The sequence below is a fragment of the Pungitius pungitius genome, chromosome 9 (assembly GCF_949316345.1).
Source record: "Pungitius pungitius chromosome 9, fPunPun2.1, whole genome shotgun sequence".
Lineage (NCBI taxonomy): Eukaryota > Metazoa > Chordata > Actinopteri > Perciformes > Gasterosteidae > Pungitius > Pungitius pungitius.
Genome location: NC_084908.1, coordinates 11,312,425 through 11,326,698, shown reverse-complemented (window position 1 = coordinate 11,326,698; position 14,274 = coordinate 11,312,425). Strand labels below are relative to the sequence as shown.

The window sequence follows — 14,274 nt, the reverse complement described above, 5'->3', positions numbered from 1 at the left end:
TCTGCGCCCCCGGCCTATGGACCACCTTGAAGTTAAACAGCTGTAGAGCCAGATCCCACCGAGTGATCCGGGCGTTAGTATCCTTCATGCGGTGGATCCATTGGGGCGAGGCGAACAGAGGGTGAGTTGGTGTCCCAGGAGGTAGTAGCGCAGGGAGTCGCCCACAGGATGGCCAGGCACTCCTTCTCAACCATACTGTACCTGGCCTCTCTCTCGGATAGTTTCCGCCTGATGTAGAGGACCGGGCGGCCCACCCCCTGCACCTGCTGGGACAAAACCGCCCCCAGCCCTCTGTTCGATGGATCAGTCTGCAAGATAAAAGGGAGAGAAAAGTTATGTGTTGGAGCAGTGGTTCCCCACAGAGAGCCTGTTTCACCGCCTCAACCGCTCACTGGCATTGCTCCGTCCAGTCCAACTTTTCACTCAGTTTATCCCTTTTGTGTGTTTTTCCATAAAACGAATATACGAAGCGTAGCCGCTAAACCGGAAGTACGTAGATTTTCACAGTAAAATCCACGCAACTGTCTGCAATGACAGTGGTTACCAGGTTAACGTGAGGAGAAAAGTTCATTAATGGATATAAATAAATAATCCGGGTCCGACGGGATGTGTTAGCAGCAGTAGTTGACTCGCAGCTCTTGGTTCTGATATTTATTGTCCACAGATTGTGTTGCTTCAGTGAGACGCAAAGTGAACGTGTTCGCATCTCCAACAGTATATGGCAGAATACGTGTATTTAAACCATAGATTTATCCAGGTCACATATGTCGAACTCCGCCGCCGGTGTCTGGCTGCACGTCCAGTGCGGTCCGCCACCGGAGTGATTGCGTACAGTTCGCCCCCCCCGCCTCCGTCAGCCCTTCGCTCCGATCGTCGGTGGCCCGCGTTCGAATTAATGATCCAGACTTCTCTAGTCTAACCCTGACCATAACTGTCATTATTTATTGCTTAATAAACAACACACGTTCCCTCTTTCGTGATATAAATATAACAAGATGAATCAAAATAACCCTAAAAATCACATGAAATAAACAGCATCAAAAACATCTGTAATAACCTAGATTAGGAGTGTTAAACTAATGTCAGGTTCGGGCCAGATACAGTTCCACCGCACGCGGGCCACTGACGATCGGCGCGAACGGTGGGGGGGGCGAACTGTACGGACCCACGCACTCCGGTGGCGGACCGCACTGGACGTACAGCCGGACACCGGCGGCGGGCCGCGAGTTCGTGACCTAGATCGTATGTGACCTAGATAAATCTATGGTTTAAATACACGTATTCTGCCACATACTGTTGGAGATGTGAACCCGTTTACTCTGCGTCTCATTGAACTAACGTGTCTCTCTGCGGTCACTGAAGCGACACAATGCTTGGAACATAAATATCAGAGCCAAGAGCAACGAGTGTAGTCAACTTCTGTTGCACATATCCCGTCGGACCAGGATTATATATTTATCTCCATTAATGAACTTTTCTCCTCATGTTAACCTGGTAACCGCTGTCATTGCAGACAGTTGCGTGGATTTTACTGTGAAAATCTACGTACTTCCGGTTTAGCGGCTACGCTTCGTATATTTGTTTTATGGAAAAACACACAAAAGGGATAAACGGAGTGAAAAGTTGTCAGTTGGTCTCGTTTTTTGGTTCTAAACGAAAAACGAGAAAACGGCCGCCGACTTCCGTTTTACCGTTTTGGATTAGAAACGAAAAACGAGAAACGAGTGTTTTGGTTTTCTGGTTTTTACGGTAAAAGAGACGATCAAAAGGTACACGGAGACAGATACCGTACCTCCCTCCGCCCAACTGCACACTTCCTCGGTTGGCAGCGAGCCGGCCTGCCTCAGGGACTCCAGCACCGCGCTGACCCGCCGCATATGCTCCGCCCACGTGGTGCTGTATTTGATGACATCATCCAGGTAGGCGGCAGCATACGCAGCATGCGGACGCAGCGCCTGGTCCATGAGGCGTTGGAAAAAGGCCCGGGGCACCAACCAGCCCAAAGGGAAGCGTTGTGAATTGGTATAACCCAAACGGAGTAGAGAAAGATGTTTTTTCCTGGACTCTGGCGACAAGGGAGTCTGCCAGTAGCCCCTGGTCAAATCCAGTGACGCGGTGCCCAATCGGTCCAGGAGTTCGTCGACCCGGGGGATCGGGTATGCATCAAACCGTGACACAGCGTTCACCCTGCGATAGTCTACACAGAACCTTATGAAGCCATCCTTGTTGGTGACCAGAACGATGTGGCTGCACCAGGCACTGTTGGACTCCTCTATTACGCCCATCGCCAGCATAGCAGCCAATTCCCTCAATTTTCCTCTTTTGTCCGGTAACATCTCAACGTGATGTGCTATGAGATCCGTGCGACCTGAAAGGAGGGAGAACACATAATTAAACTGGTCTTGCAATCACAGAGAGATGAGCGTCGAAACGGAGCCGGGTCGGATTGGTGGACTTTGGGACCTCTGGTCCCAGCTACTCTCTCTCAGCTACTACAGCCGGACAGCTGGAGCTACCACCGCCGCGGTCGTCAAGAAGAAGGCACAGACACACGGTACCGCTAAGCAAAAATGCTTTATTTAGTCTTAGGTTGGCGTCGCCACTTCAGTCTCGCTCCCTCATCAGAGTCCTGCTCACTGTTTTTTAGGGGAGACAATCAGTCATGATGTTGCCCGGCTGTGCTAATTACCTGCCGGCACCATTCCCTGAACCACTCCCCCGCTCTCTCTCCTGCAGCTGAGCTGACCACACCCCGCCACCACAATCTCATAATTTCAAACAAATAATATTCAACAGGCATCAAGGTAGAGTGTACACCACTATTGCATATGCACATCCGAGTAGCTGGAAGTTAGTTGCTTTTCCACAAACCTTTGTAATAATGCGCTCCACTGATGCCTCTCCCGAAGCCTGCCCTGACACCTAAAAGTCAAGAGGTGTTAATCCTGTTTATCCAAGCCAGATAAGATACACAAACAAGATAATAAGAATAAGCAGATTGTGAACTTCCATTCTGGATCTCCCTTTGAGGTCAAAATACAAAAAAACACCACTTCTTCACGAGGTATAGGTTAGATTATTTGTACTTTTTCCAACTTAAAGAAACTACAAGGAAGCCTGCTGCAGTAAAATGAAATATTTTCTAAAGGCCGTCTCAGAAACGCCATTGTTTGGTCCACATGGACCACCAAAGTGAAAAAGAAGGAACAGATTCTTGTAATAACTTCAATACTCATCAGTAACAGTAGTGCCACAACTATAGAAAGAGAAGGTAATTCTGTAGGCTTTAAGCACGTGTTACTACCTCCTGTATCTCCATGCCATAAGAGAAGATGTTGAGCTCCTCCAAAGCAACCATGGAAAGCTCCTCTTTATTTAGGGGGATCCCCATTACAGACTCCAGTGTCTTCCAGTGTTCTGGCTTCATATTTGGGTTAAGTAGAGCAGTGATCACATGTAGCTGAGGGAAAAACATGAACATTATCTAGATGGCGTCATAAAGATGTAGTCAACAACTTCAATTATTGAAGTCCATATTTTAACGTGGCTTTGTTCGATAGCATGCTAAAATGATTTTTTTTATTGATGCCACACACTATACACAATACAACCCACCCTCTCTTTTGTGACTTCGACCTTCTCCTTAAGAATTGGCACAACGTTGTTGAGTGGCAGGCCATTTTCCAGCTGGTTGACGTATTTGCTATATGTTGTGACCTGTGAGCTGAACTGCTCAAGATCAAGCACATCAAGAGTGCTCTGTGGATGGGTGTAAATGGAAGGACACAGTCAAACTTAAAAGAAGGAAAGAGGAAAAGCTGAAAAGGTGTCTGTGCATAAACGTGTCTAGACCTATAGATACAGTGTGTTGAGTACTACTCACCTCCGTCCATTCATCTGATAAAGAGTCCCATTTCTCTAGACAGTCCCACAGCAGTTGTTTCAGTCGAAACTCAGCAATTTCCTCATCCAGAACATGAGAAAATAAAGTTACACACTTCTGCAACAACAGCAGTTTTATAACAGAGATGTAGATATGATCAGGGTTGCTTAAAAGTAACTGAGTGGCCCGCAACCATGTGCATTGTCAACAGAATAAGACATCATGTGGATCACAAAGAACTAAGTATTATTTATAACATTTTGTATAGCATGAGCTTAAGCAGCTATATCAGTTCAGGTATTTTCTATTTGGCCTAGAGGCTCCTCCATACCTAGTGAGATACAAGGAGGTAGCAACTTGATCTGGGCTTTTGGCCTGCGGTTCGACGCATTGTTGGGACTCCACGCCTTGCTGGGATGCACTAGTGGGGGGGGTTTCTGGACTTAATTGTCTGTGACACTGTTCTGCTGGTGTTTGTTCAGTTCTTTCAGTCCCTTTTATTTTGTCCATGTCAGGGTCAAGTGTGTAACCCGTAGTGCTCGGTTCATCCTCATCTGTGGCGCTCTTTGGAGGTTGTGGCTCCATCACTGGCAGGATGTGGCGTCGGTTACGCCTATATTCCTTCCCTTCCGAATCTACCACGTACGAGCGTGGCTCATCACACTTCCGCCTCACAATTCCCACTTTATCATGTCCCTTTTTGGTTTGGAGTCTTACCACCTGGTTTGGTCTCAGGGGTCGTAGTAGTTTGCTGGTCTTGTCGTAGTAGTGTTTTTGTGTTTGCCGCTTCTTTGTTAATTGTGCTTTGATGCTGGTTGGGGTTCTTGCGGCCGGTTTTAGTAATTGTTTGCAGATGGGCAGGATGGTTCGAGTGCGACGGGACAACAACCTTTGTGCAGGTGAGCCCAGGATGTTGTCACGGGGCATGTTGCGTATGCCAAGCAGATTCAGGTAGAAATCCGTCCCATCTCGCTCTGTGGTCTCCAACAGTTTCTTTGCACTCCTTACGGCCCTCTCACTGAGTCCATTGGACTGTGGATACTCTGGACTGCTCGTCACATGCTGAAAATCCCAAGATCGGGCAAAGTCATGGAAAGCCTGGCTGGTATACTGAGTGCCATTGTCTGAGTACAGCTTCTGTGGTATGCCGTGGACTGAGAAGTGACGCTTTAGCTTATTGATGACAGTCAGAGATGACAGGCTGCTGAGCTGGTCAATTTCAAACCAGCCTGAATATGAATCAACAAGTACGAGATAATGATGGTTCTTCCATTCAAATATGTCTGTGGCGACAAGAGACCAGGGGAGGTCTGGGACTGTGTGCAATTTTAGCGGCTCTTTTTGTTGATGGGACCTCAGGCTGTTACAGACGCCGCATGCCATAGTGGCAGCCTGAATGTCCTCATTTAAAGATGGCCAGAAGACACTTTCCCTTGCCCTTTTCTTTGTGGACTCAACTCCTGGGTGTCCCATGTGGAGCACCTTCAGGTATTCTGAGTGAAGTGCAGCGGGCACGACTGCCCGGTGTCCTTTCATAATGATCCTGTCTTCGACGGTGAGTTAATCACGGAAACTGAAAAATGGTCTCACCTCTGTAGGTACGCTGCATGGACGCCTTGGCCAGCCCCGCTGAATAAAACAGGTGAGTTTCTGCAACATAGTGTCTGCAGCGGTGTGTTGACGAAGTTCCTCAAGACGCCGAGGGGATATAAGTTGAACTGTCATCACCTCAAACTCTGGCCGTTCTTCCTTCCGGGGACTGGCGTTGCATCTTGGTGCACGGGAAAGGGTGTCGGCTAGGTAGAGATGCTTTCCCTTTTTGTAGGTGAGAGTCAGGTCGAATTTTTGCAACTGTAACATCATGCGTTGCAGCCGAGCTGGGATGGTGTGAAATGGCTTGTTGTGAATGGTGACCGAGGGCTGGTGGTCAGTCTCAATCACAACGGGCTTGCCATAGATGTAGTCATAGAACTTGTAGCAGGCGAAGACCACCGCTAGGAGTTCCTTTTCGATTTGTGCATATCTCGTCTCCGTTTGGGTCAGCGTACGAGACGCGTATGCCACAGGATTCCCCTCTTGGAGGCAAGCAGCCCCTAAACCATATTGTGAGGCATCGCAGGTGAGTGTTACGGTTTGCCTCACATCGTAGTAATGGAGTACAGGTGGGCTGCTGATGCAGGTCTTGAGTCTGTCAAAAGCATTCTGTTGATGCTCCGTCCAATTCCACACCACTTCTTTGTGAAGCAGCTGACGTAGTGGTGTGGAAAGGTCACTTAGGTTTGGAATGATTTTGCCCAAGTAGTTCACCATTCCTAGAAAGCGCTGAAGAGCCGGCTTGTCCTCTGGGGGTGGTATTTCACTGATTGCTTTTATTTTCTTAGGGTCTGCTTTCAGTCCTTTATCTGTGAATGTGTGCCCAACATAGCTCACCTCGTTGAGTCCAAACTTACATTTACTGGGATTCAGTCTCAGTTTCACCTGTCTGGCACGATCCAGTACCTTTTTCAGGTTTCTTTCGTGCTCCTCAGGGTCTTTTCCGCCCACGATGATGTCGTCCACGATTACAGCACATGGATATCCTGCAAAGATTTGTTCCATGGCCCTTTGAAATACTTCTGAGGCTGTACTAATTCCAAACGGCATCTTTAAGAACTTGAATCGGCCATACGGAGTTGTGAATGTTGTGCGGAGGGATGAGGCATCATCCAGTTTAACTTGCCAGAAGGAGCTTTTAGCATCAAGGACGGAAAAGATGGCGGCACCTGACATTTGAGCGGCAACTTCCTCCACCGTGCGCATAGGATGGTGAGGGCGCATGAGGGCTTTGTTTAGGTTTCTGGGGTCTATGCAGATGCGCACGTCACCAGTCTCTTTCTTATGTGTGGCCACCAAATTCGAAACCCATTCTGTGGGCTCCTCCACCGGTTCAATCACTCCCAGAGATTGCATTCTTTGGAGCTCTTGTTCCACTTTCTTTTGCATTGCAGCTGGGATACGACGTGGAGGGCTGACGACCGGTGTTATCTTTGGATCTACCTTCATTGAGTAGGTTACAGGTAAATCACCGACTTCATCCTTGAAGAGATCTGCATATTCCTGAAACATTTTTTGTGACAGAATGTGATCCTTAACACAGTCTAAATGGAATACCTCACTGCTGAAGGTGACCAGCTTCATATGTAAGCTGTCCTGTAGGCCAAGGATGGAGTGAACATTTTCTTTCACCACCTGAAACTGTAGGTTGTAGAGCTGTCCATTTAGCTTGCATGGTAATGTCACTGTGCCAATTGGTTTGATCGTGGATCCGCCAAATGCTACAAGATTCACCTGCTTAATTGGCGTGTGCAGTTCTTCAGTGTGGCTGAAAAGTCTGTATGTTTTTAGGGACATAACGTTACATTTTGCTCCTGTATCCACTTTCAGGTTTAGTTGTCTGTCATTAACAGTAACGAAGCAGTGTCCTTCCTTGTCAATTTCCTTTTCATCATCATGCAAGGACAAACCTTCAATGGTGAATGTGTCTTCACTGTCACTGCCGGAGTCTGTTTCGGCATATAGCTGGTTCACCGGTCTGTTTGGTCTGCTCGACTTGGCAGACCTGCATTGGCTCTTGAAGTGGTTCTGCTTCCCGCAGTTGTGGCACTGTTGGCCAAAAGCTGGACACTGGTCACGGTTTGCTGGATGAGTTCCCCCACAATTTCGGCAGCTGAAGACTGATGAATTCGCTTTCAGAGTGCGCTTCATTTTGCTGAAGACTTTGTGTTTTATTTGTACAGCATCCACACTGGCAGTTGTTTTTGGCGCGGAGAGGGTTTTGCTGTGTTTCTCGGTGAGTTCGCTAATTTGGCAGATGCGTATTGCTTTGGACAGTGTTAAGTCAGTCTCTCTTAGTAGCGTGCGTCTGGCATCGTCTCTACTAATTCCACAGACCAATCTGTCTCGTATCAGTTCGTTTTCTAGTGCACCAAAATTGCAGTTTTTAGCCTGATTTCTCAGTGTACTCACATATGCCTCAATTGATTCGCCAGGTTTTTGGTGTCTGGTGTTGAAGTTGTGCCTCTCCATTATCACGTTCGTTTCTGGGTTGCATATTTCCTTAAACTTTTTTTTCAGACACTCGGGGTCCTCTCTGGATTCTTCTGGAACAGCCACGTTGTTGTCTTCTCCTAGTACCGCGGGCGCATATGTGAATGACCGCTCCCTCTCTATGGCCTCTGGTCCTGCGAGGTTTAGGAGAATATACGCTCTCGTTCGGGCAGGTTTATCGCTGTGTGCGGCGGCAATGAAAATATCATATTCTCGTTCAAACTTGCGCCAGTGCTCTGCCACATTCTCGTCAAAAACGAGAGGGTCCGGACGTCTGAATCCATCGGCCATTTCGACGCTGTCGCTTACCGCGGTCGAGATTTCAAAGTCGACGTAGGCTACTTCCTAGAAACGAAGTAATCCGAGAGATGTCGTCTGGATGGATATCCCACTTCTGACACCATGTTGCCTTGTGTAATAAAGCATCGAAATGGAGTTGGAACCTTCTTTATTTGTGACCACAGTTCGATACCAAGAACATTCCCGGTTGCGTTACCGCTAACCACCTAACAATAACACACCGCAAATCCCGCGAGAACCACTTCTACTACGGTAACACCTGAGGGTCAAACAGTACAGCTATCTACAGTGACCTCCATTTTTTTCAGCAATAAGCTGCATCTCCACATAGACGCAAAACATAAAGAACATGTAGATTTAGTGGCTTCTTTGAGTGATCACAGAGAAACTGAGACATTGTGGTATAACCATGGCAAAGGATTATTAATCACATTTTACCTCTTTGACTCACATTTTTTCTTAATATTCAAAGGATTCCAAAAGTGCACGACTTTACCTTTGCACCATATTTAATGGTACCAGTAATGCGAAACAAATAATGACCATTGATTGGTGGTCTCTACCAGCACTCATCAGTACCCACAGCTGCACATTCACAGCCTTCTTCTTCACCTAAGCAGAAGAGCCAAACCATTATTTCATAGCCATGTGCGTACAACTCGCTTTATATTGTTCCCCTCAGGTGTGCCGGCTAAACGGAATGAGCTGTACTACGACTGCTGTAAGGAGCCATATCCAGATGTGACATTCACTGTCACTATGCGCCGCAGGACGCTTTACTACGGCCTCAACCTGCTCATCCCCTGTGTGCTCATCTCTGGTCTGGCCCTGCTGGTCTTCCTGCTCCCTGCTGACTCTGGAGAGAAGATCTCCCTAGGTACAGGGCACATGCACACGCACACGCACACGCGCACACACACACACACACACACACACATTCTCCCACGCTAACACAGAGGGACAACAAGTCATAATTCTAAGTATTTCTTTCCCTTACATTGCTGATCTCGGCTCGCTGGTGCAAACCCATTTATTTGTAATTACTCTTAGCTAATGTTGACATTTTGGCAGTGAATTTGCATTAATAGTTGGATCTTATTCATTAGCAGAGAAATACAAGTTCCTCATTAAAAAAGAGGTTCATCACCTGGACCTGAAAATGTCAGCTGCTTTCAAAATGACATTCAGCGAGACAGTGTCAGTGTAAATATATGACTGCAAGTAATCCCTTGAGTGTAGAACAGAGAGTTAAGATTCCAAAATAAATCTACAGCTGTTTTTTTCCTATTTTGAAGCAACTAGCTACATTTACTTTGAGTGTTCTCAAGTCACCATTTAAGAGAAAACGAGATGTGATGAAAGAGTTGTTCCTCTGTGCTTCTGCTCCGCTGTCCTCCTGCAGGCATCACAGTGCTGCTGTCTCTCACGGTGTTCATGCTACTGGTTGCAGAGATCATGCCTGCCACTTCAGACTCCGTTCCTCTGATTGGTAAGGCACCCTGCCGCTACAATTATAGCTCCGTGGGATTTTGTGTAGTGAAGTGATATTTACTCATGATCTTGTTTAAACGCACATGAGACACAGGAATAGTTTGAAAATGTCTTTTGAAAATAACGGTCCGGTGCATGAGAGGTGGCTGATATGGGATGTAAAGCTTGTTCTCAGAGCACAACACCTTCAGAGGTGTATTTCAAAACGCTGCTCGATATCTTGCATTCATTGGAATGGACATATTAACACATTGCAGGGGAAGCTGAACTGATGGATTCCAGACAAGGTGAAATACTCTTTAACACTCACTCTGACAATTGTACTTTATCATGGAGCAGTTTAGAAAAAGAAAAACGTCTTCTATTTTTCAGAGGGAATATACCATGTGTTTGAGTGATTGAGGTGTGTGTGGACGGGGAGCATTCTCGCCTACATCTACATCTATAAGTTCCTGCTGTGACCTCCAAATGCCTGCAAGCAACCTTGTGTGTGTGTGTGTGTGTGTGTGTGTGTTTGGGTTGGTTTGTAAATTGGGATGTTTGGTTTTAGAAAGGCTAAACTCTCTACTGGCCAACCAGCCAACCGACTGACTGACTGGCTTCTCAGGTTTCATCTTGTTCTGTTTGTAGATTCACAAACATTTCTTTAAAAATAACACTGATCCATTACATTAAATGTTTTCTATTAAAAATGGATATCGTTGTGCAGTACTGAGTTGCTCCTCTACTTTCCAGCCCAGTACTTTGCCAGCACCATGATGATTGTAGGCTTGTCTGTGGTGGTAACCGTCCTGGTATTGCAGTTCCACCACCACAACCCCCATGGAGGGAAAATGCCCAAATGGGTATGTTGACAATGACTTTTGAACCCAATGATTTGCCATCTTTGTGATAGCCTTAACCACATCCACACAACATATTTATATGTGTACATTTAATACCCATGTAGACAGTGTATGAGATAGCAACACTTGATTTTACCTGTCTGAGGTCAGTTTTACCCAACTGTGTAGCTATGTACTCATAACCGGGCTGTTGTATATGTGTATATTTTTATCATTGGGGTTTTATTTAATTCTAAATTTAAGAAAGATTTATCTAATTATAAAAGTTGTTAAACTGAACTATAAAGTTATGAAATAATAAGGAAAATCTCCAATCTCCAAAGTATAGTTCTACACCTCATGTGGATCTTCCTCTACAAAAAACAGTAACAAATGTAAGATTGAATGGTAAAAGTTCTTAGATTTTCTGTATAGCTCTTTCCTTGCTGTCATTTGATTCTACTGCTCATACTTTGGCGTCTGACTCACTGATCTCTCCTATTCTTCTGTCCGGTCTTACACTTATACACCATATCTCGTCTCTTCATCCAGGTCCGAGTGATCCTACTGAACTGGTGCGCTTGGTTTCTCCGCATGAAGAAACCTGGAGAGGAAAACCGAACCACTGTGAGTTCCAGTTGCCCCCCAGACTACAAAAACTCCCACCATCCCCCGGAGCACACCGGCTCCAGCAGCATCCAGGTGAGCTTCGTGCCGGGCCAGGCGTCCACCCTGCCAACCGCGACCAATGGGAACGCCAACCTTCAGGTTCCGGAGATTTCGAGGATCCTGGAGGAAGTGCACTACATCGCCAGGCGCTTTCGGGAGCAGGACGAGGGAGAAGCGATCTGCAGCGAGTGGAAGTTTGCAGCGGCAGTGGTGGATCGGTTGTGCCTGGTGGCCGTCTCGCTCTTCTCCATCATCTGCACCTTCACTATCCTCATGTCGGCTCCCAATTTCATTGAGGCTGTGTCCAAAGACTTCACATAAGGCTGAGCTCGTCAACAAGGCAAAGTTGACTTTGGAAGCTTTGTGGCGCACCCGTCTCGCTGCTGAAAACTATGTGAAGTCACACGAGGTTGAGTTATTTCAAAGGGGTTGTTCAAAGTCACAGTACAAAGCCAATCTTTTCCTCTTTCTCTTTAAACGAAGGCACAGCTAGTGTATGATTAATTGTAGATGCATCTGGATTACACAATTACTTGTTGTATATAAATTCACCACATATGTGGGAATGGAAATAGTAATGAAGTAAATAACTCATTACTAAAATCTAAATGGTTGTCATATAACCCGGGCAACTATGTATTGACATTGTCTCAGTGCTTTTTTTTTACATATGTAAGTATTTAATTGATCCTTATTCACCACTTTTTCTTTCTTGCCATTCACACAATTTCGGCGCGCTTCCTTTCTTTCCCCTGATCCTCTCATTTCCTTTTTCTTTAGCGTACATGTGACTGTTGCCATTAAAATGAATTCTTGAGACATTTGCAGATCTGCTCCTTTCACATTTATTATAGCTTGAAGTAATTTCTGGAGGGATCCAACAACAAATTTAACTTCCAAAAACATATTCCTATAGACGATGTTTATGTGACTTCTGCACTGGTTACATAAGTCTTGTTGATGATGAAGTAAAAAAGATGAATGCAAGTCGTAGTCTTGCAGTAGTTTAAACAAATTTGGAAGGTACATCATCCCAGTGTCGATGTATTCGGTACTATCCTTCTGTAGTGCCGAGTGCTTTGTTATTTTACTCAGCGAAAGGCAAAAACGTTCTTATCTAATCTCTGGTAATATTCAACAAGAATGAATGGGACCTCGTATATATATTTATACCACACATGTCTAAATGGTAAATAGGGGGGTTTTTCACTGGAGAAATGTTGGACTATTCTAGTCCATTTGTCTTTGCACATTTGATGATTATAAGCTGCAGGTGTAATGATAGATGAAGAATAAAAGACTAGCACTGATAAACAAAGAGCACAAAGCTGTTTCATGAATTTCTTTTTAAAAGGAAACTCATACTTGGAATGTTATTTTGATGTAACATACTGTACGGTGGGTCTTGGTTGCTGTAAGAATGTGATTTAATAGATTGAGAAATAGTTTTTCATCTTGGAGAGTATATATTTACAGAAGAGACAATGTCTCTACATACAGAATGTGTAACTTGGACAAACCTATGTAGATACTTTGTGAAATAACCTCTCCCATTTCTATTGTTAGTCATGCAGATGTCTATTTATTTTCTTTCATGTGAATAGCATTTATGGCACTGAGTCTGTTCAATGTTAAATGAACAAATATCATTAATTACATAATTATCTTCACTGAACATGCATAAAGAGAATATGATGTTATCGGTTAAAGACATTCTGCATTGACCAATTAAAGCTATGTTGAAGCAGCAACCATACAATTGATTTGAATAGATGTGTTGCACATGTGAAACTGTTTACTGATATTGCAAAGTACACTAAAAACGGAGTATATGACTGTTTACTATTTCTTTTTATACGTGTGTTGTATTTTGTAGTCTTTTGTGTGGTCTGTGCCTCTCTGCTAAGTATACTTCATTCTTTCAAAAGATGTACATAAATGTCCACTGTACATATTTTTTTGTGAAAAATAAAAGGGAAATGTGATCATTTGAGTGTCATTTGAGTGGCTGTCATGCAACAATTAATATAATATATATATATATATATATATATTTTTTTTTTTAATCCACCACTGTCAATACACACGTCTCTACAATAGGAAGAAGCCTCTTGATTTTGAACGCAAAATCTCTGTGCATTGTCTTTTTACAGTACCAGAATTTATGCTGACGGTTCCATGTCAAATTAAAGTTTGTTTAAATGTATTTATTTTGTTGATTGTTGCATCATTTGTATAATAATGCAGATCCCTTTAACCCACAGAATTATACATAGCTGAGGTTAATTGCGTTGCAGATTAATTGTTTTAAACTGCTAGTTTTGAGTGTTGTATTAATCATTTTGCCTGCAGAAAAACCCTGAGAATCTAAATTAGACAAACTCCTTACCAGACTGTCAAACAGTCATACATACTGCAACTTGATTTTACTGTAAATGATTGTGAAAGTTAACACACGACTGCTGTAGAATTACAGTATGTTGCTGGCATCTGCTGCAGATTTACCATTTCTATTGTCATTTAAAGGTGAGATTATTAAAAATAGAAGAGCTTAACAACCTGAACTAACATGTCCTGATGATGCCCCCACAAAGCCAGACAACTCATCACCATTAACAGCTTAAGGGAAACCTCTTCATGAAACGTACTGTAAGCCCCCTCAAAAGATCTAAACCCGGCACAAAATCAGACGGATTAATCAGGCAGTCTAATACTAGTAGCTTGTAGGCTGTACAGGTGGTAACACATTCCCCTCCGAGCAGTCAGGGTTGGATGAGACAATGTGTGCGACAGAGACAGACTGTTTCCACACCTTGCCCCACTACTGCAGGGGGTGTACTTAATGTGGTTTAAAAGACATATTTTATGTGTTTGCACTGCATGCCCTAAGTGACACAAATGCTGCGGTTGTGTGCGGGGGTTGTGGTGGAAACATTTCATCATTTGATGATCATCAATCCTTCCGTCTCAAACCACCCCAATTCTAAGGTCCTGTTAACATCTCTGTGTCTGGTCTGGTTA

The 14,274-nt window shown here is 44.6% G+C and overlaps 1 protein-coding gene across 2 annotated transcripts; it reads left to right on the top strand.

The window, feature by feature from the left end:
• The first annotated feature begins 1,596 nt into the window (after nt 1-1,596).
• LOC119217743 (CHRNA7-FAM7A fusion protein-like) lies at nt 1,597-13,238 on the top strand. 2 transcript variants are annotated; one of them, XM_037471630.2, is made up of 6 exons: nt 1,597-2,156; nt 2,415-2,554; nt 8,952-9,146; nt 9,672-9,758; nt 10,496-10,605; nt 11,137-13,237. In XM_037471630.2, the coding sequence occupies exons 2-6, from the start codon at nt 2,419-2,421 to the stop codon at nt 11,572-11,574; spliced, it is 966 nt and encodes a 321-aa protein (XP_037327527.2). In that variant the 5' UTR covers nt 1,597-2,156; nt 2,415-2,418; the 3' UTR covers nt 11,575-13,237. The 2 variants fall into 2 exon arrangements, with proteins under 2 accessions (XP_037327527.2, XP_037327528.2); XM_037471631.2 differs by lacking the exon at nt 1,597-2,156 and adding an exon at nt 2,183-2,329 and having other exon boundaries at nt 11,137-13,238.
• Nucleotides 13,239-14,274: the final 1,036 nt, after the last annotated feature.